This window comes from Otolemur garnettii, unplaced genomic scaffold (assembly GCF_000181295.1).
Source record: "Otolemur garnettii isolate 467f Iridium unplaced genomic scaffold, OtoGar3 scaffold00006, whole genome shotgun sequence".
Lineage (NCBI taxonomy): Eukaryota > Metazoa > Chordata > Mammalia > Primates > Galagidae > Otolemur > Otolemur garnettii.
Window position 1 is genome coordinate 35,327,400 of NW_003852401.1, and position 24,545 is coordinate 35,351,944.

At 37.4% G+C, this 24,545-nt stretch overlaps 1 protein-coding gene across 3 annotated transcripts in view; it reads left to right on the forward strand.

The window, feature by feature from the left end:
• The first annotated feature begins 477 nt into the window (after positions 1 to 477).
• The window catches only part of VPS13A (vacuolar protein sorting 13 homolog A), a 223,662-nt gene continuing 199,594 nt past the window's right edge, over positions 478 to 24,545 (forward strand). For 2 of the 3 annotated variants that reach the window (XM_003782963.1, XM_003782964.1), the window contains exons 1-5: positions 478 to 837; positions 15,652 to 15,695; positions 16,545 to 16,587; positions 20,379 to 20,474; positions 20,846 to 20,947. In XM_003782963.1, the coding sequence (XP_003783011.1) occupies positions 738 to 837; positions 15,652 to 15,695; positions 16,545 to 16,587; positions 20,379 to 20,474; positions 20,846 to 20,947 (385 nt within the window). In that variant the 5' untranslated portion in view covers positions 478 to 737. The remainder of the gene's footprint in view (positions 838 to 15,651; positions 15,696 to 16,544; positions 16,588 to 20,378; positions 20,475 to 20,845; positions 20,948 to 24,545) is intronic. The other variant, XM_023508036.1, reaches the window with a different exon arrangement.

Consider the following 24,545-nt stretch of genomic DNA (forward strand, 5'->3'; position numbering starts at 1 on the left):
CCAGCCCTCCTCATTTGCCGCCGGGAAGTTAAGTCATCGCAAGCGCCGGAGAGTATCAGGGTGGGTGGTTACAAGAGCCCCGACACCCAGGCTGGCCAGTCCCTCCCAACCCGTCACGACCCGACAGTGCTCCTTGGGACACGCCCTCGTGAAGTCTCCAGCTTTACAGCTAAGGGGCTGGAATGCTCCCAAGCCTTACTTAGGAACAAGCCCTCAGGCCCCGTCAGGGCTGGGGAACACAGTCTTCTGTGGGGCCACAGGGGCGTTACAGTCCCGGCTACTTGCGGCGCCGCGTCCACGCCCCGGGGGACCGTCGGACTGCAGTAGGGGCGGGGTCGGAACAAATTTTGCAGCTCCTGACACGTGTCCGTTGCCAAGAGATGAAGAGGGGGTGGAGCCGACGGGAAAGAGGAGCCGAGCCCGGCCCGAAAGGGACGCGCGCCAGACTCGGGGCCGCGCAGCCGCCCTTTTCGCCAGTCGGGGTGGCGCGCTCGGGGCCGCGCAGCGCTCCGCCCCCACCAGCGGGCAGAGCTGCGCACGCGTGCAGCGAGCGGCCGCCTGCGCCCCTTACCGGGCTCGCGCTGGGGCTGCGCATCCGGCCAGCCGTGGCGCCGCAGCCGGAGCCGCCCCGGAGCCGGTGAACCGAGCCGTCTCGTGGGAGGGGCGCGGGGACAGAGGCGCAGGGAGAGGAGCGCGGAGCAGCTGGGCGGCCACCGTGCCCACCGCTGCTGAGGAAAATGGTATTCGAGTCGCTGGCCGTGGACGTGTTGAACCGGATCTTGGGGGACTATGTGGTGGACCTGGACACATCCCAGCTGTCTCTGGGCATCTGGAAAGGTAACGAGACCGCTGCCTCTCCCGTGTCGCCTGCCTCCCGGCCCTTGAGCTGCCTGAGCCCGGGTACTGTCTGCCTGGGACTTCGGGCCCCCGCTCGCCTGGTGCTGCCACCTGCCGCCCGCGGTCCCGCCCGCCTGCGGGTCAAGTTACGTAAAGCCGGCGGCGGTTCCCAGGCCTCCGCCCGCGGCTTGTTTATTTTTTGAAGGGGGGGGGGCTTGGGGGAGAAGAGGAGGGTAGTGGGTGCGGGATGAAAAGGTCTGCCTTTTCCCAGTGGAGCAGCTCAGGGAGCCCGCCGTGGGTTCCACGAGTCTAGAGTTAAAATCGCGATGAGGCGCCCTTTTCTGCCCCTCGTCCAGTGCTGAGAGAGGAGGACGACGTCACGCTCCTGGGTTTGGTCTTGTCCCTGTCATTTTCCCCCTTGCGTTGTGACGAAGGGCCTGGAGAGCCCACAGATTGTCGCACGCCGCTTCGCACGTGAAGGCAGGGCGCCGTGACCCAAGACGCGCTCTTCTTCCTTCCCGGCTCGGCAGGGCGAACTTCGGGGCGTTTCTTGCTCCCTCTTCTGGCTGTACAGCCCGGGCTCCGGCTTGCTCGCTAGGGTTCCGCCGACCGGGAGAAGGCAACTCACGTGGAGAGAAACTCTGACGCTAATGAAAAGGAACCTCACGTGGAGAAAAACTCAGACGGTTGCTTGTGGGTTTTTAGCTCACGACCTGACCCAGGAATGTGTCCCATTTTCACTGTTTTGGGGTTTGTGGGTCAGAATGAGTTGCTGATTTTTTTTTTTTTTAAACAACAGGCGCGCTGTGCAAAGTCTCAGACCTATGAAGGACAGGGAGACAGGGATGAACTTGCCCTTGCTCTGCTTAGATGGTGAAACATGGAAACTTTACTGGTTCCGTTTGCTCTGTTGTTTCTTGTTCAGAGTCTCATTTTTAGTGTTTCTTTTTCTTATATTATACCCTCATTTAATTTTAAACACCTATTGGAAACTAGACTCCATTATTATATGGATTTCTTAGGCCAGAGGAGACGGTTACTTTTTGTGTGAACTATGTATTATATTAATGTACAATTATATGCTGTATATTTTATGTATAATGTATATTATACATTTAAAAATAATTTTAACAATTCTTGGCTATGCACACAATTTTCGCCTTCTAAAACACTTGTTTATCTTGACTCTTCCTTTATGAAACAAGGTAAAACAAGTAATTTAGTTTGAAAAGAGAATTGTTACTTGTTTCTATTGTTGGTGTTTGGTACCATGATAAAAAGGACTACACAAACTAGGGCCATAAGCTGTAGCTCTGCCTTTCTGACTGGTCCTAGAAAGTTGCAGACTGTTTGCTACTTCTCGGTAGCAAAATGAAAATAATAAAACTTGTCTCCATTTGTCTCAGAAGGAAGCCTTACAAACACTTGAGGGAGCTTTAATCCTTAGTGGAGCATTGCTCGTGCGTTTAATATGGGGGTTTTGTGATTAATCAGTGGATTAATATAAAGTGCATTTATTTTACAGTAAAATTATCTCTGGTAGTACAGTTCTGTCTGACTTGACAGATGCTAAGAGGCATGTATCCCTGTGGTGACAGTGTCACAGTAAATAGTCCACCAAGCTCCCCACATTCCCTCTGCTGCGCTCTTTGTGGTTCACCCCGCCACAACTCCTTTTGGTTGCTGATCTGTTTCCATCCCTGTAGTTTTATCTTTTCCAGAGTGCATATGAATGTGCTTTTTTGGTATGTTTGGGTCTGGCTTCTTAGTTTCATTTCTTTAATTTCTTAGAATGCATTTGAGAGTCATCTATGGGTTACATACATCAGTAATTCATTCTTGTATTTTTGAATAATGTTTTGTTTCATGGATGTACTATAAATGCCTCTTGGCCAGTTGAAAGATAATTCAGTTTTTTAATATTATGGATACAGCTGTTGCAAACATGTACAGGCTATTGTGTGAACATAAATTGTTACTTATCTTGGGTAAATAAGAGTGGATTTGTGGAGTCCTATGTTAAACGACTATTTAGTAGTGATAAGAGATTGTAAGAAAATCTTATCATTTTCCAGTCTCACTCAGCATCAGTTCAGATTTTAGCTACTCTGTGATCTTACTGATACATGATATTGTCCTTAAAATTTTTTCTTAGCCTTTCTCATAGGTATGTTGTGGTATAAAGCATTATGATTTTAATTTGTATTTCCTTAGTGATTAGTGAAGTTGAGCATTTTTTCTTGTTCTTTGCTCTCTGTGTATTTGCATTTGTGAAGTATCCAAATCTTTTGCCCATTTTAAATTGGGTTGTTTTCATTTTCTTTCTCTGTTTAGATTCAATTCCCATATCATAAAATTCACTCTTTTAAAATGTACAATTCAGTGTTTTAGTATAGTCACAGAATCATGCAACCACCACTGCTGTCTAATTGTAGAATATTTTGATATCCCTCAAATAAACCTCAGGCCCATTTCCTCCCATTCCTTCCTACATTGCTTCTGGAAACCATTCATTTGCTTTCTGTCTTTATGGGTTTGCCAGTTCCAGACATTTCATTTAAATGGAATCATATAACTTAATGATATGATTAAGGTTCATCTTATATTTTCATCATTATATGATACGGTTCATCATTATATTTTCACAGTTTGCCTCTCTTGATTGATGTATAAGTATTTTATTCCTTTTTATAGTTGACTAATTTCATTGTACAGATATACCTCATTTTGTTTATCAGTTCACCAGTTGATAGATATTTAAGTTTATTTTTACTTTTTGCCTATTATTAACTATGTTCCTATGAATATTCATGTTTAAGAATTTACTGGACATATGTTTTAAATTCTTTTGGCTCTGTACCTAGGAGTGGAATTGCTTGGTCATATAGCAACTCTATATTTAACTTTTTGAGACACTGCCAAACTTTTTTCCAAAGTGTTTATTTTCTTGTTTATTAAGTAACAAGAGTATTTCTTGTTACTCAAGTGTTTCTTGAGTATTAAGTTCCTTAGATATTATGGATACGAGTTTTTTGTCAGATAAGGTGATTTGACAGTATTTTCTTCCTGTCTTTTCCCACTGTCTTTTGCAGAGCAATTTTTAAAATAAAGTCCAGTTTATTAAAAGTTCTTAAAATTATGGCTTTTGGTGTCATATTTATGAAATCTTAGCCTAACCCAGAGTCACAAGGATGTTCTCCTATGTTTTCTTGTAGAAGTTTTATGTTTAGGTTTTTGATTCATTTTTTGAATGGATGAAGGCTGAAGTAGAATTATTTACATGTGGATGCAAAATATTCAGTTGTCCAGCACCATCCTTTGGATTTATTTTTGGGCTATATTCTTTCCCCATGGTCTGCTTGTCCCATCATTTCACTGATACTATACTGTGTTGATTACTGTAGCTTTTTGGTTAAATCTAACAGGTAATGTGATTTCTCTAACTTTGATTTTTCTTAAATAATTTTTACAATAACATGTCAGTTTTATCTATAGAAATTGGTTATATTTTGATAGATAAAACTTTAATAGGTGGAGTAGTATTAAAAGATATCTTTTGAGCATTTCAAAAGTAGTAACTTTTTTTTTCTTTGAGACAGAGTCTCATTTGTTGCCCTGAGTAGAGTACCGTAATGTCACAGCTCACAGCAACCTCAAACTCTTGGGCTCAAGAGAGCCTCTTGTCTCAGCTTCCTGAGTAGCTGGGACTACAGGCAGCCCACCACAATGTGTGGCTTGTTTTTTCTATTTTAAATAGAGATGGGCTCTCTTGCTCAGGCTGGTTTTGAACTCTTGAGCTCGAGCAAACCACCTGCCGTGGCCTCCCAGAGTGCTAGGATTACAGGAGTGAGCCACCTGCGCCTGGCCTCAAAAGTAGTAACTTTTGATGAACTTAAGAGTATTTTTTTAAAAAAAAAAACATTGTTTGAAAATTTTGATAATAGAAAATAAATGCCATATAGGAAAAATTTTAAGATGATAGACTTAATATTTTATGATCTAGTGTGAAGGACCTATAACTTGTAAATATGTGCTTTTGCTAGGGTTTGTGTAATAATTGAGCTAATTTTATGATTAAAGTGTCAGTTGGTACTAAGGCAGTAGTAATAATGGGTAGTGTTCTGAAAACTTGTTTCTGATTCTTTGGAAATCAGAATTTATTTTTCCTTAGAAACATTATATATGAATGAAGAGCTTCCAGAAACCTGTTTTATCATCCTGCAGTAGAGGAGTGCTACTATACTGGGTCCAATAGACTAAGTAGACTGATTGCTGGAAGCATCTACTTTGTAGGAAGAGAAAAAGAAAAATTTCACAACTGACTTTTGGCAAATTTTGATGTTGATAAAGTATACTTTTTATCTCTATAATTCTCCAACCTTCTCATTTATCAAGTTATGGAGGTTATAATATTTCATAGACTCGTTTGAGATTCATTCTTTGAACTTTGTCAAGCATTTAGCATTTCCCATACTTCCTTTAAAAGCTGGGCAGCATCAGAATCAGTCATAGGTATTTGTTAGGAATACAGATTTTTGAACCCCTCCCCAGAGATTATCATTCGTTTATCTAGAATGGGACATCAAAAAAAAATTTTTTTTAAGCAAATCACACTGGGGATTGTGATGCACAGCTGGATGCATTTTAAGAGGACAGTCAGGGAAAAAATATTAGAAAGTCAAAGAGACAGGAGTAGTAGCAAGGGTGGCGTTTATGATAGAATTACCATTTGTAACACAGGAAGTGTCTGTACTTTGTATTTATAGCTCTTTAATTAAGTCTTCCAAATATATTTTCTTTCATTCTCCAAAATTATGATACTCTGAAAATTAGTAATTTTTTTCAATGCTTGGTATCTTTATATAACTTTAGAGACTCAGATTTCTTGTTTTTTAACTAATATGCATATTGTGTTTTTAAAATGTTAATCTCTCAGTTTTCTCTTTTAAAAATTTTTTTATTATTTTTTTTGAGACAGAGTCTCACTGTGTCACCCTCAGTAGAGTACTCTGGCATCACAGCTCACAGCAACTTTGCACTCTTGGGCTTCAGCTATACTTTTGCCTCAGCCTCCCAAGTAGCTGGTACTACAGGCACTCGCCACAATGCCTGGCTATCTTGTTGTTGTAGTTGTAGTTGTCATAGTTATTTAGCAGGCCCTGGCCTGGTTTGAACCCGCCAGCCTCTGTGTATGTGGCTGGCCCTGTAACCACTGAGCTACAGGTGCTGAGTCCAGTTTTCTCTTTATAATAGAGTCTTACTACATACCCTTTATACCAGGGGGCTGCACAGGAAGATGAAGATTCAATTAGGATATAGTTTCTGATGTTAAGAAGTCACTTAACTGTGATAAGAATACACTGGAGAATTAAACAAGTGATTCTTAACAGTCTAGTGATAATTACCAATTCTAATTTTTTAAGTATTATTTTTATATCTGTGTTCTAAGATACAATACTTTTATAGAACTTTGAAGGTGATGGAACATTTTACTACAAATAGTATGAGATTTTTACAGTAGACATCCATATGCTATCTATATTTTATAATTAATCTATATTAACAGTTTTATGGAGGTATAATTGACATATAGTAAAATATACATATTTACAATCTATAGTTTGATAAGTTTTGGCATATACGTGTATGCCCACAAAAGTAATCATGATTACAGTCAAGATGATGAACATATCTACCACATTCGAGGCTTTCTTTGTGCCTCTTGGAAATCCCTAACACCTAACCCTTCTTGCCTCTTTCATTCTTCTGACTCTCAAGCAACCACTGATTCACTGTCTGTTACTGTGTGTTAGATTAGAGTTTTCTGAAATTTTGTATTAATAGGGTTGTATGATGTGTATTCTTTCAGCCTTACTTCTTTTCAACATAAACAAAAGCTGCAGAACAGGTTGGTTGCTCAAGTTAATTGAATTCCTATTGTCTCTAGAGACCTTCCCTTCCTCCTTGCAAGAATAGAAAGAAAAAACTTTATTGTTTGACAATATCTTATTTATAGCTGTTTTCTGTTTGTTATACCTCTTTATTTCCTTTTAAAAATCCCTCTTCTTTTGGTTTCCTGGTTTTAATTGAGCATTTTGTATGGTTTTGGTTTTTTTCTCTCTTAGCGTACCAATTATGTGTCTTTATATATATATATATGTTTTTTTTTTAGTGGTTATCTTTTTTATTTTTGAGACAGAGCCTCAAGCTATCCCCCTGGGCAGAGTGCCGTGGCACCACAGCTCACAGCAACTTCCAACTCCTGGGCTCAAGCGAGTCTCCTGCCTCAGCCTCCCAAGTAGCTGGGACCACAGGCGCCTGCCACAACACCTGGCTATTTTTTTTGGTTGCAGCCATCATTGTTGTTTGGCGGCCTGGGCTGGATTCGAACCTGCCACCTTAAGTGTTATGTGGCTGGCGCCTTAGCCACTTGAGCCACAGGCGCTGAGCCTTTAGTGGTTATCTTAAAGTATGTGGTATTCATTTAGAACTAAGGTAAGTTTACTTTCAAGTAACACTATACTGCTCCATAGATAATGGACTTGTCTTATAATAAATATTCAAATTTCTCCTTTCCACCCATTGTACCATTTTTGTCTTTAATTTCACTTATCCATAAGCTGTAATCATCCAATCTCTTGCTACAATTACTATTTAAACAACTAGTTTTCTACTAGATTATTTAAGAATAAGGAAAATACAAGACTTAATTTAACCCTTATTTATTACTTCTCTAAAGCCCCTTTAAGTCTGAACTGCTGATGTATTATTTTCCTTCTCTCTGAAGAACTCTTTTTTAACATTTCTTGCAAGAGAGATCTGGTAACAAATCATATCAGTTTGTTTATCTTGGAAAGGCTTTATTTCTCCTTTATTATCCCTTCCCATTGAAAAAAATTGTGGTAAAATACACATAACATTTATTGTTGAATCATTTTAAACGTACACTTCAGCATCAGTAAATACATTTGCAATGTTGTGCAAACCATCATACTATCCACTTTTGGAGCTCTTTATCTTGCACACCTGAAACCCTGTACCCATTAAGCAATGACTCCTTATTCAGTATTTAGTGTAAGGAGATTCATGCAGTATTTGCCCTTTCTAACTTAGCCTAATGTTCTCAAGATTCATCTATGTCGTAGCATATGTCAGAGTTTCAATAATTTTTCAGGCTGAAAAATATTCTGCTGCATGTTTGCACACACTGCCTTTTATTTCTTCATTCATTTGTTGGAGGATATTTGGGTTGTTTCCACCTTTGGCTATTATGAAGAATGCTGTTTGGAACGTAACTATTTTCTTTGAGTCTGTGCTTTCACATTTTTTGTGTATATACCTGAAGTGGAATTGCTAGATCATATGGTCAATCTAATTTTTTTTCTTTTTTTTGAGACAGAGTCCCAGTATGTCACCCTTAGTAGAGTGCTGTGGTGTCACAGCTCACAGCAACCTTGAACTCTTGGGCTTAAGCGATTCTCTTGGCTCAGCTTCCCAAGTAGCTGGGACTACAGGTGCCCACCACAATGCCTGGGTATTTTATTGTTGCAGTTGTCATTATTGTTTTAGTTTGCCTGGGCCAGGTTCAGACCCACCAGGCTGGGTGTGTGTGGTTGGCCCCCTGCCCACTGAGCTATGGGCTCCGCCTATGTTCTTTTCCTTTGATAGTATCGTAGCTACTCTAATAGGTATGGGTATGAGGTACTTTCTTCTGGTGTTCATTTACATTTCTGTAATTAGTGATGTTGAGCATTTTTTCATGGGCCTATTGGCCATTTGTGTATCTTCATTGGAGAAATGTCTAAGTCTTTTGCCCACCTTTTATCAGGTATTTGTTTTGAGTTGTAGGAGTTTTAAAAAATATATTCTGGATACTGGCAGCTTATCAGATACAGGATTTATATTTTTATATATTGTCAGTAGTGTCCTGTGATGTACAAAGGTTTTTAAATTTGATCAAGTCCAATTCACCTATGTTTTTTCTGTTATTGCCTGCATTTGTTGTCATGAAATCATTTGTCCAAGAAATCATTGCAAAATCCAGTGCCATGGAGCTTTCCCCCAATGCTTTATTCTAAGAGTTTTATAGTTTTAACTTTCACATGTAATTCTTGGAACCATTTTAAGTTAATTTTTGAATATGGTGTAAGATAAAGATTCACTTCTTTTGTTGTCTATATACAGTTCTTTCAACAGCTTTTGTTGAAAAGACTGTTCTTTCCAAATGTAATGGTCATGGCACTCTTGTTGAAAATTATTTGGCTATATTTTAAATAGGTGAAGGTTTATTTCTAGATTTCTTCTCTTTTCCACTGGTGTGTGGGTTTGTATGCCAGTACTACACTGTTTGGATTATTGTGGCTTTTAGTAAGTTTTAAAGTCTGAAAATATGAAACTTCTTTATTCCTTTTTTAAAAGATTGTTTTGGCTGTTCCGGGTCCCTTGAGATTCTACATGTATTTAAGCATGGATTTTTGTATTTCTTCAACAATTGCTGGGATTTTGATATGGTGTGCATTGAATCTGTAGATCATTTTGCATAGTATTTATACTTTAGCAATATGAAGTCTTGCAACACAGGAACGTGGATTGTCATACATTGTGTCTTGAATTCCGTGTAGGAACATTTTATAGTTTTCAGTGCACAAATAATTAGCCTCTTCCATTAATTCCTAAGTATTTTTATTATTTTTGATGCTATTGTAAATGGAATTGTTTTATTTCCTGTTTGTATTGTTCATTGTTAGTGTTTAGAAACAAAACTGATATTTGCGTGTTAATTTTGTATCCAGCAGCATTGCTGAATACCTTAATTCTAGCATCTCTTTTTTGGTGGAATATTCAGAGTTTTTTGTAATACATGTAAGATCATGCCATCTGTGAACAGAGATAATTTTACCTTTTTCTTTGCATTTTGGATGCCTTTTGTTTCCTTGCTAAATCGCTATGGCTGTGTTTTTCTGTGCTATGTTGTTTAGAAGCAGCAAAAGTGAGTATCCTTATCTTATTCCTGAACTTAAGAGGAAAGGATTTCAGCCTCTCACAGTTGAGACTGTTAGCTGTGGCTTTTGATAACATGGCTTCTATTATATTGAGATAGTTTCCTTTTGTTCCTTATTTGTTGGATGTTTCATTGTAATGAAAATGTGTGAGTTTCTTCAAATTCTTTTCTGCATCAGTGAGATGATCGTGTGTTTTTAGTGGTGTATTACATTGTTTTTCCTATGTTGAATCATTCTTGCATTCTAGGAATAAATCCTATTGAGTCATGGTGTATAATCCTTTTAATACACTGTTGGATCTTGCTCGCTAGTATTTTGTTGATGATTTGTGTGTCAGTATTCATCAGGGGTATTGGTGTGCAGTTGTTTTTGAATGTCTTTATTTGGCTTTGGTATTAGAGTAATGGCCGCATAGGATGAGTTTGGAAGTGTTCCTTTCTCCAGGTTTTTTGAAGAGTTTAAGATGGATTGGTATTAATTCGTTTTTTTTTTTTTTTTTTAAATGTACAGTAGAAGTTACCAGTGACCATGTGGTCCTGGGCTTTTTTATTGTTAGGACGTTTTTGATTGACTCAATCTCCTTAGTAGTAACAGGTTTTTATCAACATTCAGCTAGGTTTCTAGGAATTTATCCATTTTGTCTGGGTTATCCAATTTGTTGTTGTACAGTTCATGGTACTTTCTTATAATATCTTTTATTTGTATGAAAATTGATAGTAATAAATAGCTCCTTTATTTCTTTCTTTTTCTTTTTCTTTTTTTTTGAGACAAGAGTCTGACTGTGTTGCCCTGGGTAGAGTTCTGTGGCATCACAGCTCACAGAAACCTCACTCTGTTGGGCTTGAGTGATTCTCGTCTCTCAGTCTCCCAAGTAGCTGGGACTATAGTCGCCTGCCACAAGGCTCAGCTATTTTTTGGTCGCAGTTGTCATTGTTGTTTAGAGGGCGTGGGCTGGGCTCTACCCCTCCAGCCTTGGTGTCTGTTGCTGGTGCCCTACTCACTGAGCTATAGGCACCTTCATTTCTGGTTTTAGTTATTTGGGTATATGACATTTTTTGGTAGTTTACCAAATTGTTAATTTTATCAATCTCTTTGGAAAACTAATTCTTGGTTTTGGTTACCTCTGCCCTATTCTTTATTATTTCCTTCCTACTACTGGAAGTGGGCTTAATTTTATTTTCTGTTTTTTTCAGGTATAAATTTAAATAGATGGTTGGGAATATTTCTTCTTTTTTAATGTGAGCATTTGCAGCTCTAAATTTCCCTCTCAGTACTGCTTTCACTGTATGTTATTAATTACAGTGGTAAGTCTCAAGATATTTTCTTTGACACCACTCCCTTTTTTTTTCTTTTTGGGAGACAGAGTCTCTGGGTAGAGTGCTGTGGCGTCACAGCTCACAGCAACCTCAAACTCTCTTGGGCTTAAGTGATTCTCTTGCCTCAACCTCCGAAGTAGCTGGGACTACAGCGCCTGCCACAGCACCTGGCCATTTTTTTGTTGTAGTTGTCATTGTTGTTTTTAGCAGGCCCCGGCCGGGTTCAAACCTGCCAGTTCCGGGGTATGTGACTGGTGCCCTACCCACTGAGCTACGGGCACTGAGCCTTTTGGCCCGTTTTTTAAGAATGCTTAATGCTCACGTATTTGTGGATTGTTCTGTTTTTCTTCTGCTGTTTATTTCTAGATTCATTCCATTGTTATTGGAAAAGATACCTTGAATGATTTAAACCTTTTAAAATGTAAAAGAGTTTTGTTTTTATTTGACATATAATAATTTACATATATATGGAATACAGTGTGGTGTTTCAGTACATGTATACACTGTGTAATGATGAAGTTGGAATCTGGCATGTCTATCATCTCATAACATTTGTATTTTTTTGTGGTGAGAGTATTAAAAAATCCTAATTCTCTCTTCTAGCTAATTTAACTTATACAATACAGTATTCTTTACAGTCACCCTGCTGTGCAACAGAAGGCTGGTTCTTAGTCCTCCTGTCTAACTATAACTTTGTATCCATTGACCAGTCTATTCTTACTCTCCCTCTACCCCCAGTCTCTGGTGACTACTGTTTTACTCTTTCCTTCCAGGTATCACTTTTTTAGATTCTACCTATGAGTGAGACCATGTGGTATTTGTACATGTCCGGCTTATTTGACTTAGTGTAAGTGTCCTCCAGGTTCATTCATGTTGCCACAGAGGGCAAGGTGTCATTTTTTTCTTATGGGCAGTAGTATTTAGTTGTGTACTTATACCACATATTCTTCATTCATTCATCTGTTGATGGACACTTACGGTATTTCCTGTGTATAGCGTACTCTTGTGTATAATGCACACCTGCTTTTTTGTACCTGTTTACATTTTTATGTTTTTGGCCTCAACATTCAGGAAAATGCCCCTGGAAAAAGTGGCCAGCTGTCAGCCAGGAGAGGCATATCTGGAGAGGCTAGTGCTCCCATGGTACCCCCATGTGCAGATTGCACTGCTGGGCTCCAGTTGCCTGCTCTGTGAAGGCTGACCCATCTCTCCCTTCTGGGAGCTTTTCCTCCTTGCCACGTTGGGGACCACGGCCAGTATGGCTAAGTGTGTGGCTGGTGGGGCAGGAGCTTCCCAGAGAGCTTGGCCTGTGGGCAGTCAGGTGGGTCCCTGGGATCTGCATGGGGCTCCTTGTCCTCTTCACATAGTCATGCCTTGGGCCTTGGCCTTCACCCCACATGGCCGCAGATCATCTTTTCAGCCCTACCACCCCCTTCTCCTGATCATGGTGCTCACTGAAGGCTCTTAGGCTGGCTCCCACAGGATCCAGCATCCTTCCAGACTGGAATCATACGTTCTGGCAGCCCCAGGAATCCTGCTGGACTCCTCTGCTCCTAAGCTGTACTACCCATGTATGAGTATCCTTACATTTTCCTTAAAAATGTGGGTGAAAAAGTGCACATTGTACATGGCAAAGTATGGTCATTTGATTCCATATCTTGGCAATTATGAGTAACACTTACAGTAAACACAAGAGTGTAGCTATTTCTTTGACAAAATGATTTTATTTCCTTTGGATATTTAGCCTGTAATGAGATTGGTAGATGGTACGATAGTTCCATTTTTAATTTTTTGAGGAACTTCCATACCACTTTTATTATGGTTATACTAATTTAGTTCTCAACAACAGTGTGTAAGAGTTCCCCTTTCTTCACAGTCATGCCAGCATTTGTTATTCCTTTTTTTTGAGACAGAGTCTCACTTTGTTGCCCTTTGTAGAGTGTTGTGGCGTCACAGCTCACAGCAACCTCCAGCTCTTAGGCTTAGACAATTCTCTGGCCTCAGCCTCCTGAGTAGCTGGGACTACAGGCACCTGCCACAACACTCAGCTATTTTCTTTTGTTGCAGTTTGGCTGGGGCAGGGTTCAGACCTGCCACCCTGGGTATATGGGGCCAGTGCCCCACTCACTGAGCCACAGGCACCACGCAGCATTTGTTATTCTTTATCTTTTTCACAATAGCCATTCTAATTGGAGTAAAGGGATATTTCATTGTAGTTCTCATTTGCATTTGCCTGGTGATTGGTTTTGAACATTTTTTCAAGTATCTTTTTGCTCATTTTGTATGTCTTCTTTTCTCTTTTGTAACTTTTTGACATTTGTTTTGTGTCCTAACATATGGTGTGTCATGGAGAATGTCCCATGTGCACTGGAGAAGAAGTATATATTCTGTTGTTAGGTTAAGTGTTCTGTATTTTTTTTATCCATTTGGTTAATGGTGTTGGTCAAGTCTTCTGTTTCCTTATTAATCTCCTGATGGCTCTATCCATTGAAGTTGTTATTGTAGTGTGATAGATTTTTCTCAGTTCTGTCAGTGTTTACTTTCTGTGTTTTGGTGGTCTGATTTTTGGTGCATGTATGTTATATTAATATATAATACCTTCTTAGTGAAGTGTCTTTTATCATTGTATAATGCCTTCCTTTGTTTCTTGTGACAGGTTTTGACTTAAACTCTGTATGTCTAATACTAGTGCAGGTTGAATATCCCTTACCTGAAATGCTTAGGATCAAAAGTGTTTTGGATTTTTTTCAGATTTTGGAATAATTGCAAATAAATGAGATGTTGTGGGGATGGGGTGCATGTCTAAACATGAAATTCACTTATGTTTCCCATACACTGTATGCACATAGCCTCAAGGTAATTGTATACGATATTTTAGATAATTTTGTTCATGAAACAAAGTTTGTGTACATTGAACCATACAAAAGCAGCAATATCACTATCTCAGTCACTTATGTGGACAATCTGTAGTTATTTGGCATCATTATTCCTGAGTCTTAATTGATACGCTGCCAATAGCAGCATTTTCTTACACTATTCACATGTACTTAACAGTAAGAAATAAAACAGACCATCAGTACAGTAAAATAGTGTGTCATGTGTAAGGAAGCAGGACAGTAGCATCTCTAGCATACCTGTGTCAGCTGATAAGCAAGAGCAGCAACCAACAGCAGCAGGCTTTTCATTTCTACCTGCAGTGTTGTGTTTTGAATAAAAGGCTACTGTGTACCATACTGTATTTTTTTAGGTGAGAAGAAACATCAGAAGCAGTTGAAGGACCAGGAATTGGTTCCTGTAGGGATGAGGAGGCATTCTGCTGGATGGGTTTTTAAACTGTTTCTTTAGAGCCATCTCACTTACTAACAAAGTGGTTTTGGTCTCAGAAGTCTCTTTTTGATTTCAGAACCTGACACGATTTCTTGTTCTGAGGGTTTGCTGCTCTAGTTCTTCAGTAAGTCCACGGACACATTTTCACCTTGTGCACTGTAGAGACTTCCCTGTACTGTTAACAGTGTCATCTTTTTTTTTTCTTCCTTGCACATTTGCTGGGCAGCTATAGATCCTTAATTGGTTTGTAGAGTTCCCCACAGAGCTTTTGTTTACTTGAAGTTTCTTTGGGGGAATGAGGGCCTATAGCTGCCTAGATTGCCATCTCTCTGATGTCATTCCCTCTTCTTTTTAATTTCAAAGGGTAACTTCAGGGGATATAAAATTCTGGACTGGTTACTGTTTTCATTCAACACTTCACGTGTTTTCCTCCTTTTGCCTTCATGGTTTATAAAGAGGTGTGATACAGTTCTACTTGTAGCTGTATAGGTTTTTCCCCCCTCACTGCTTTCTCTTGAAATTGTCTTCGATTTTTTTGCAGTTTGATTAGGATAATACCTACCTGTAGTTTTTTTGGTATTTATCCTACTTGGTGATTTTTGAGCTTCCTGAGTCTATGGCATTTTTATTACTAATTTTGGATTTTTTTCCTACTTTCTTTCTTTCCTTTTTCCTTCAGTACTCCTCATCACCTGTGTGTTACAGCTTTTATAATTGCCCTACAGTTCTCGGATATTATGTTCTGTTATTTTTCTCATTTTCTATTGTGCATTTGAATTTGGGGATTTTATATTACATATGTTGGAGCTAATTGACTTTGGATTTTTAACGGTTTTTCCCCTGAGCCATTCAGTACAGGTATATTTAAATACAAGTCTTTATATATTGATCTTACGTCATGCTTCCTTGTTCGATTCATATTGGTCATATAATTCTAATTAAAATGTGTGTATACATTAACATGGAGCTACAACTTAAAATAAGTGAAGTTTTGGTCAGACATTACTATTGTAGACAGGGTAGAAAAGTAAGCTAAAAAAGATCATAGATTCTGTTTTCTGTTGTGTATTATGATTATTTTTCATTAGTATGATGGTTAGGAGTAAAGCATACTTCTTAAAATGAAAAATATTTGATTGTTTTGATTTTTTTTTCAATTTGTTTTTTAGGAGCTGTGGCCCTCAAGAATCTTCAAATTAAAGAAAATGCCCTGGTAGGTTTTAACTATGGTGAATTTGTAATGTTGTAGCATTTACTTACGTATACTTATTCCTGATTCATTTTGACACCTTAAATTGGGACTTGTAGGAGTACTTTATATATTCTGCATATTGATGATTTGCACGTATTTGCCCCCATTCTTGTGGGTTACCATATCTCATAGTGTCCTTTGATGCACAGTTTTATTTGTTTGTTTAGGGGTTTTTGTTGTTGTTGTTGCAGTTTGGCCAGGGCCGGGTTTTAACTTGCCACCCTCAGTATATGGGGCCGGCACCCTACTCACTGAGTCACAGGCACCTCCCAGGAGTTTTAAATTTGATAACGACCTTTCAACTATTTTTTTTCATTGCCTGTGCTTTTGTTATCATATCCAAGAAATCATTGCCAAATCTAATATCAAAAAGATTTTCCATTGCATTTTCCTCTAAGGGTTTTATCATTTTAGCTTTTCTGTTTAGGTCTTTGAACCATTATAAATTAATGTTTGTATATGGAACAAAATAATGGTCCAGCTTCATGTTTTTGCAAATGAATTATCTAGTTTTTCTAGTGCTATTTATTGAAAAGTGTGTCCTTTTATCCATCAAATGTGATCAGTATTACTGTAGACTCTAATTATAAAAAGAGAAGCATCCTGAATTTTATGGATTTGAGGATAATATTGCAGTTGCATGTATATATGTTTAAATAAGCATTGATGGCAAAGAGAATGTGAAAATTAATTTAAAAAGTCCTTCAAATAATTTTTTGAAGAAAAGTGTAGTTAACTGTGTTGTTGAACTCGGTATGTACTAATACTTTGCATGTGTATATATTTGTATACATTTTTTTTTTTTTGTAGAGTCAACTGGATGTACCATTTAAAGTTAAAGTTGGCCATATAGGTAAGCCATATTTATTATCGAAATATCCTCTTTGCTGATGTGCAATGAGAATAATAAGGCTAATATCTCTATAATGTGATCTTTTTAACGTTTCTGGTCATTTATTGAAAATAATCATGTTTACGTCTAGGTAGAGCTTAGTTGTGTAACATAAAAATATTGTGAGATTCATATATTCCTTTTTCACTTTTGTTTTTGGAGACAGGGTATTGCTGTGTTGCCCAAGCTACAGTGCAATGGTGAGGTCATAGTTCTCTGTAGTGTTGAACTTTGGGGCTGAAGTGATCATCCGCCTCAGCCTCCCAGGTTTGGGATTACAGGCACATGCCAGCGTGCTCAGCTAATTTTTTTATTTTAATTTTGTAGAGACAGGAGTGAGGGGTCTTTCCGTGTTGCCCAGGCTGGTCTCAAACTCTTGACCTCAAGTGATCCTCCTGCCTCGGCCCCTTCAGTGTGTTGGGGGTGAGCTACTGTGCCTAGCCTTAGGTGTTAAAATTGAATTAGTGACCTTAACTGTCTTGGTTTCGTAGGCTTCTGACTAGTTACCATTGCTGTATTCTGATTGATACTGGGTATATGGTATAAAGAATAGGGTCTGGATCATCCACACATTGTGGGTAGGGGCCAATCTGAAAACTCATTTCTGCTCTATAAGTTTTTCTAGGTTTCCAGAAAATATTGTGCTTTTCCTTATTCTGCATTATTTTACCACTGTTTATATTTTAACTATATGGGTTAAGTAGAACTGGAAGAATATGAAGTTTTAAACATGCTTAATAAAAACTTCCTTGTTTCTTAAATTATGTTGTAATTTTACTGGTTTAAATATCATGATAATCTGTCTTTAGTTAGGATTTTGAAATTTTTTTGTCATGTAGTTTTTGTGTAGTAGGATTTATATCATGTTATTGAAGCTATACTGGTGTCACTTAAGGAACAAGGTCTTCTGAATGCTCATATAAATTACATGATAAAAGTCTTCATTGTTTCATGTCCTTGTGGTTGGTTGGTGTTAGACTATATATACCGCAGAAAGTTTTCATCATCTTATATTGGTAGATGACTAAATTTCTATCACTCCCTTCCCTCAATTAAAAGACAATTTAGCAAGACTAAGAGGGAGAAAATGACATCCATTTTTTTCGACCTAACATTTTTATTTTTACATATTTTTGATTATTGACATGTATGTATTTTAAATACTTTAAAATCATGCTATATTTATGATTTTATTCAATTTTTCGGTTAACACATATACTAAAGGTTTCTCATAATCCAAGTTGATTTGACCTCACTTATTTCTTCTGGTCCCATAATAATCCAGTGAATACATATTTGGATGTTGTAGAATAATTTATTTGTTCTTTGGTACGTTTTACAAGAATGATTGCTATATTTCAGTGTAAGTTTAACCTTAATTCAAGAAAGTAAAAAAAAAGTATTAATTTATTAGAATAGACAGACCTGTTTCCTTTAGAGCCTGTCTTCCCTCTTTTTTTCTTGTCTAATCTTGTTAAAAATGATAATGAAGTAATTTTCAGTGGTAACATAAGATAGTGGAAAGTATACTGGACTAAACTCAAGATAATTGAGAGAACTATTTATTTATTTATTCATTTATTTTTGAGACAGAGTCTCACTTTGTTGCCCTCGGTAGGGTGCTGTGGCCTCAAACCTCAAACTCTTGGGCTCAAGTGATTCTGTTTCTTCAGCCTCCTGAGTAGCTGGGACTATAGGCATCCACCACAATGCCTGGCTGTTTTTACAGTTGGGGTCTTGCTCTTGCTAAGGCTGGTCTTGAACCTATGAGCTCAGGCAGTCTACCTGCCTTCGCCTCCTAGAGTGCTAGGATTACAGGCATGAGCCACTGTGCCTGGCCACACCCTTCTTTTTAAGATATGATTATTTATTTATTTATTTTTTGTATAGCCACTGGATTTCTTAAGAAGAAATGGACTTGATTTTTATTGTATGCTTGCCACTTAGCATATTACCTGGCATATAGAGGAGTCATAGTTTGATGAATGATTAGAAGTATATGAGTGTTAACAGTAGGATAGTCAGTTTCATGGGACTGTATTATCCACATCATGTTATTGAGTGTTGTTGGCTTTTATTGATTGATCAAAGTTTCCCTCATTTAGAATGCAGGATTACACATGTACCAAATATAAATACACACATACACATTTTAGAAGTTGTCTTAGGTGGAAGGATTTCAGAATTACATCTTGTTTATATTTTAGTGAATTTGGCAGTTTTCTGCAAGGAGTCTACATTTTCTAATGAAAGGAAAAATGTTTAATTTTTTAAAAAAGATTTAGTGTGAAAATGGGACGCTAAAAAAAAAAAAGAAAAGAAAATAGGACACTATTAATTTGTGTTTCTTCGATTACTTACACATTTTGTTACTCTTCTTCTTCCTTTTGCTTATGTGCCTTTTTGGAGTTTTTTTTTTTAGTTCATTTTGTTTTTTTGAGACAGAGTTTCACTCTTCTGCCCTCAGGTAGAGTACAGTGGTGTTATCATAGCTCTCTGTAACCTCAATCTTTTGAGCTCAAGCAATCCTCTTGCGTCAGCCTCCTGAGTAGTTGGGACTACGGGTGCCTACCACAATGTTGGGCTAATTATTTATTCTGTTTTTAGAATAGAGTTTTTAGAGATGGGTTCTTGCTTTTTTAGAGTATTAATATGTATGCTTTAAGTAATTTATTTGGTACATTTATGAATAAAAATGTACTTATTTGTACTTATTTTGTTTTGGTTGTATTTTTGGTCTATACACAAATTAGAAATGATCACTTCTTCTGATTTTAAAACTCAGAAAATTATTCCTTTTTAAGAAACTAGATAGCTAATTTTTCTCTGACATGACAATGAGATATTTTTCCCGCACTTTGGGGGTTTTCTAAACATGGCATTTTTAGGGTTATGTAATATGATGGATCTAAGTGGATTTTGTTTTCCTTCCTAATTACTAGGGTATTCATGTGATCGATCCTTTTCTCAATTACAGCAGTGGTTCCTAAATCTAGAAACTCACACTTAAAAAAATAATTTTTTGGGGATTCAAAAAATGTGTGTTTGGGATTCACTGTGGGGGAAAAATTTTTTTAAACAGTATTGTGAAAATCTCAATATACTGAAGTAGAGTCAGTTGTATAATGGAACCAATACATGGCGTTTTTCAGTTCAGGAAACAATACTTTTGAAAGTACTTTGCTATTGGATTGTCATAAATATTTTGATTAATTTGAATAATTTTTTAATATTGCACAGAAGCTTTTATTATTACTTGTGTGCATGTGCGAATTTTTTTATATATAATGTTTAGTATATGTATGTATGATGATTACTGTATGTATGAAAAATGTATATACCCACACATAATGTTTACAATCTACCTTTTTGAATTACAAGAAAAATACGGAGTTTTAGAGTAATAATCAGGGAAATGTAAAGTTATTTCATCAAGGATTGTTGACTAAGGGAAGAATATTGATATATTTGTGCTACAGATCATTATAAATAGAAACTTGTAAATATTCAGAATATAATCTACATAGGTTTCCAAAGGTACTGACATAAATACAGTCATTTCAGATCATCACAACAAAGCTTTATTGTTTTTGGTTATAAAATAGTTTTCAGTAAAGTCACTGAACTTTAAGGACAAAGGCCACTTTGTTTCTCTTCTGATGCCTAACAAAAAATAGAATGATAGTAAATGCAGGTCAAATGAATAATATTTTTTTGTCCTGTTTTATTTTTTTCCTTCAAAATAACTGTAGGTCATCTTAAACTTACAATTCCATGGAAAAACCTTTATACTCAACCAGTTGAAGCTGTATTGGAAGAAATTTATTTACTCATAGTGCCTTCTGCTAGTAAGTCAAATTTTAAAAATTATCATTATTTTTTTAGACAGGGTCATCTCTTGCTGGGGCTAGAATGTAGTGGCATCATCATAGTTTCACTGCAACCTCAGAGTCCTGGCTTCACTGCTGGGGCCTCCTTAGTAGCTTGTCTGCAGGTGTGTGCCACCATGCCTGGCGAAAGAAAAATCTTTGTTCAGAATACTTTTGGAGAATTTCTTGAGCTACCTTAATATTTAAATTTGGTATTATTCAAATTAAATTGGTTTTTAACTCTAAATTTTTACAGACTTTGAATTAGTGATTAAAGAATGTTTTTTTTTGTTTGGGAGGATGAGTATATTTAAGGTAATTAAGATTATTCTTTTCTATGCTTCCTATAGGAATAAAATATGATCCTGTAAAAGAAGAAAAACAACTCATGGAAGCAAAGCAACAGGAACTAAAAAGGATAGAAGAAGCAAAACAAAAAGCAGTTGACCAAGGTAAAGGAGACAGTAAATGTCAATGGTTAGTTGGTAGAAAAGACCTTCGTATTTATCATAATAGAAGGCCATTTTTGTCTGCGGGTACTGTGATTATTTAACAAATGTGAGAGAATCTTATTACATAGAGAATTTTAATGTCATTTGTGTGTTTTGGCATGGGTACAGAAATTTTGTAGAAATTTTTTTTACTTTTCTAGCCTTTGCTTTTTTATTCTTATATCATTAGTTCTTTATTCTTTTGGAGATACTTTGTTTCTTTATGTACATGTGTATACTTAGTTTCTTTATATACAGTATATATATCCATATATATATATATATATATGTTTTTGCCTTAATCTGTTTATTACCCTCTTATTTTCATCTTTGTCTCTTCAACTTAGACCACATGATCCATTATTACCGTCCCCGTTTTTATAGCAGAACAGGTGTCCTGCAGAAATCTTAATTTTCTTTCTCCTGTCTTCTGGTTATCATCACCAGCTACTTTTCACATACTTTGTCTCTCATCTCTTCCCCTACTGGGTCTTTCTCCTCAGCATGTAAATACAATGTAGCCTCTTCTTAAGCCATAAAGTCATCTTCCTAACCTAGTCATTTCTTTATCTTCTCTTTCCTTTGTTTAATAGCTAAACATTAACATTTTCACATGTTAAAAATGTGTATGTACTGACTTTGCAATTCCTAGTAGGATGTAAGCAGTCCAATTTGTACAAATAATTGACACATTGAATCCCATAATGGCATAAATGTATTCCTGACCTATGTACAAATGACTTAATAAAAAAAAAAAACTTCAATAATAAAATGTTGTACCTTTTGATAAAAAGTAATGGAGATTTATCACATACTCCATGGCAATACCTCTTGTACTTCTGTTTTCTTCTCTGTCATAATTCTTTTCATATCTTGTATAGTCATTTACCCACCCCTAATCCTCTCTACATCTCCTATGCTTTTTCATTTTAAAAATTATTTTTATTTTTTCAAGGTAATGCATGGACATAGCTTTAAAAGTTCAGTAGTGCTATAGAACACATAACTTTAAAACAATCAGGTTTCTGGCTCAGCCTTGTGCCCTGCTCTCTAGAGAACTGTCCTTTTGCCAAACAAGATGCTCATATTCCTGTGACTTGATTTGTTAAGTTTAAATCTTAATATGTTATACATACGCCTTCTTTTATGATGGACTTTGAAGATGGACCCCAGTTTTCCATCTTCCAGATCTTTCATGTTTTGGTTAAATCAGTAGTCATTGTTTCTATTATCATAGCTGTGTATAAATATTTATTACTGAGCCCAAAAGTATGCTCTCATTACATGTGTTTTCTAGCATAACTTTGTTATTTGTTTAACGATGTTATGTGGCTGTGGCTGTAACTATTTATAATGTGGATTTTTGCTTAATCTTCCTGCTTTGGGATGGGGCTTTCCCTGTCCTTTCATGTGCATGGTATCAGAGTCTGGAGCCTGTTAGGTCCATTTTATTTAGAATAAACTTTGTGTTCTCACTAGGGTGGGAAAGAGATAGTCACCTTGCTATTGGGCTCGGCTTGTGTTCTCACTAGGGTGGGAAAGACACAGTTGCCTTGCTATTGGGCTAGACATTTATGTGCTCATTATACAAACTTAAACCAATTCTGGTATTATCAACCTCTCCCTCCATCATGCTGTTTGCCATTTTTGTTTTGTGGGGGTCTCTAGTTCCAGAATATTTCTAGGTTTTTTTTTTTTTTTTTTTTGAGACAGAATCTCATTTTTGTCACACTTTGTAGAGTGCCTTGGTGTCATAGCTCACAGCAACCTCAAACTTTTGGGATTATGTGATTCTGTTGCCTGAGCCTCCCAAGTATCTGGGACTACAAAGCCTGGCTATTTTTAAGAGATGGGGGTCTCACTCTTGCTCAGGCTGGTCTTGAACTCCTGAGCTCAGGTCATCTACCTCCCTCAGCCTCCCAGAGTGCTAGGATTACAGGCATGAGCCACTGCGCCTGGCCTAGGGTTCTTTCTGTTTTTTTAAACTCATCTTGTATTTAATTGGCATCTTCATCTATGGGCATTTGGGATTGAGTTTCTTCCTCTCTTCTGTATGCTAAGGTCATCTGCTTTCCAGCTTCAAGATTTTTGTTGCTTTTTCATTCTTTTTTCTATCCTCTTTCTTTTGACTTGGGGATTTATTCTATTTTCCCCCTTTATGTTTGATTTAATGAGGTTTTACTGAGGAATAGAGAAATGCATGTAATTTACCATGTTAAATGAAAAGTCCCTCCTATTTATATGTAGGTCTACAATGTAAACGTCTAATCATGCTTAAAATTCATTGGTGAAGATACAGAGCTCTCATGATTTGAATCCTGCCTACCTCTGCATCCTCATAACTGGCTTCAAATCCTTTATTGTTTGCTCTTCCCATACAGAACTATTTGTAGTTTACTAAAATTGACAAATTTTCTATACTTTATGTCTTCAGTATATGTTTGAGAGTTATCAGCAGTAGTATGATAGTTTAGGCTGTAAGGTCTGGATGCGAATCCCTTCCGCAGCAAGATAGAGTAAGAAAGAAATAACTTAGGACTGAACCATAAGGAAATCAAATACTTTGTGATTGTATGGAGGAAAACAGACAAAGAGGATCAAAAACAAAGGTAGGAGGAGATTTGGAGTTTATGGTTACATGGAAAAAGGGCTGTTTCAAGAAGCAAATAATGTATCAGAGGCTGCTGAGATGTCAGGTGAGAGGAGGAGTAAGAAATCATCATTTTATTTATGACATGTAGGTCCCTGGTCACCTTAGGAATAGCTATATTGATTGAGTGATGATGGCAGAGGAATTACCTTCCTGTATCTTCTTTTTCTTCCAAAACTGGGGGCAAAGTCATCTGCTAAGAGTAAAGAGAGAAGGGAGAGAGTTGGAACGTTGAGGAGAATGAAAACAAAATTTAAAATGATGGTTCCACAGAGTGTGAGCATGCTGACCAGAGAAATGTAGAAGGTTGCTGGTTGGTTGAAATTGTGGACGACTAGTTTATAATAATTCTAATCTGTCTGGTTGTGATTTTTTTTCCCTTTAGAAAAAAGACTAGACTTTTTTTTATCTCACCTGGCAAGACAAGCATAGACATGTTTTTATATAGATAGTTGGTTTTATTCAGAGTTGGGGCTTTATTGTCAAAGGAAAACGAGAAAAAAGAACAGAGGAGTTTTAGGTGTTGGTGAAATGATGTATTGTCGTGCAATCTGATGTATGAGAAAAAAGAACAGAGGAGTTTTAGGTGTTGGTGAAATGATGTATCATGCAAGCTGCCTAAGGAAGTCAGGAGGAAGTTAATGTGTAGTGAAAGAAAGATTAAGCATTTAGTGTAATGACAATGAATTTAAAAGAGTAAGGGATTATTAGATAGTCATGGGATTCAAACATAGAATGTGATCCTCTGGCTTAGCACCTGTGGCTCAAGTGGCTAAGGCGCCAGCCGTGTACACCCAAGGTGGCGGGTTCGAATCCAGCCTGGACCTGTCAAACAACAATGATGGCTGCAACCAAAAAATAGCCGGGCGTTGTGGCGGGCGCCTGTGGTCCCAGCTACTTGGGAGGCAG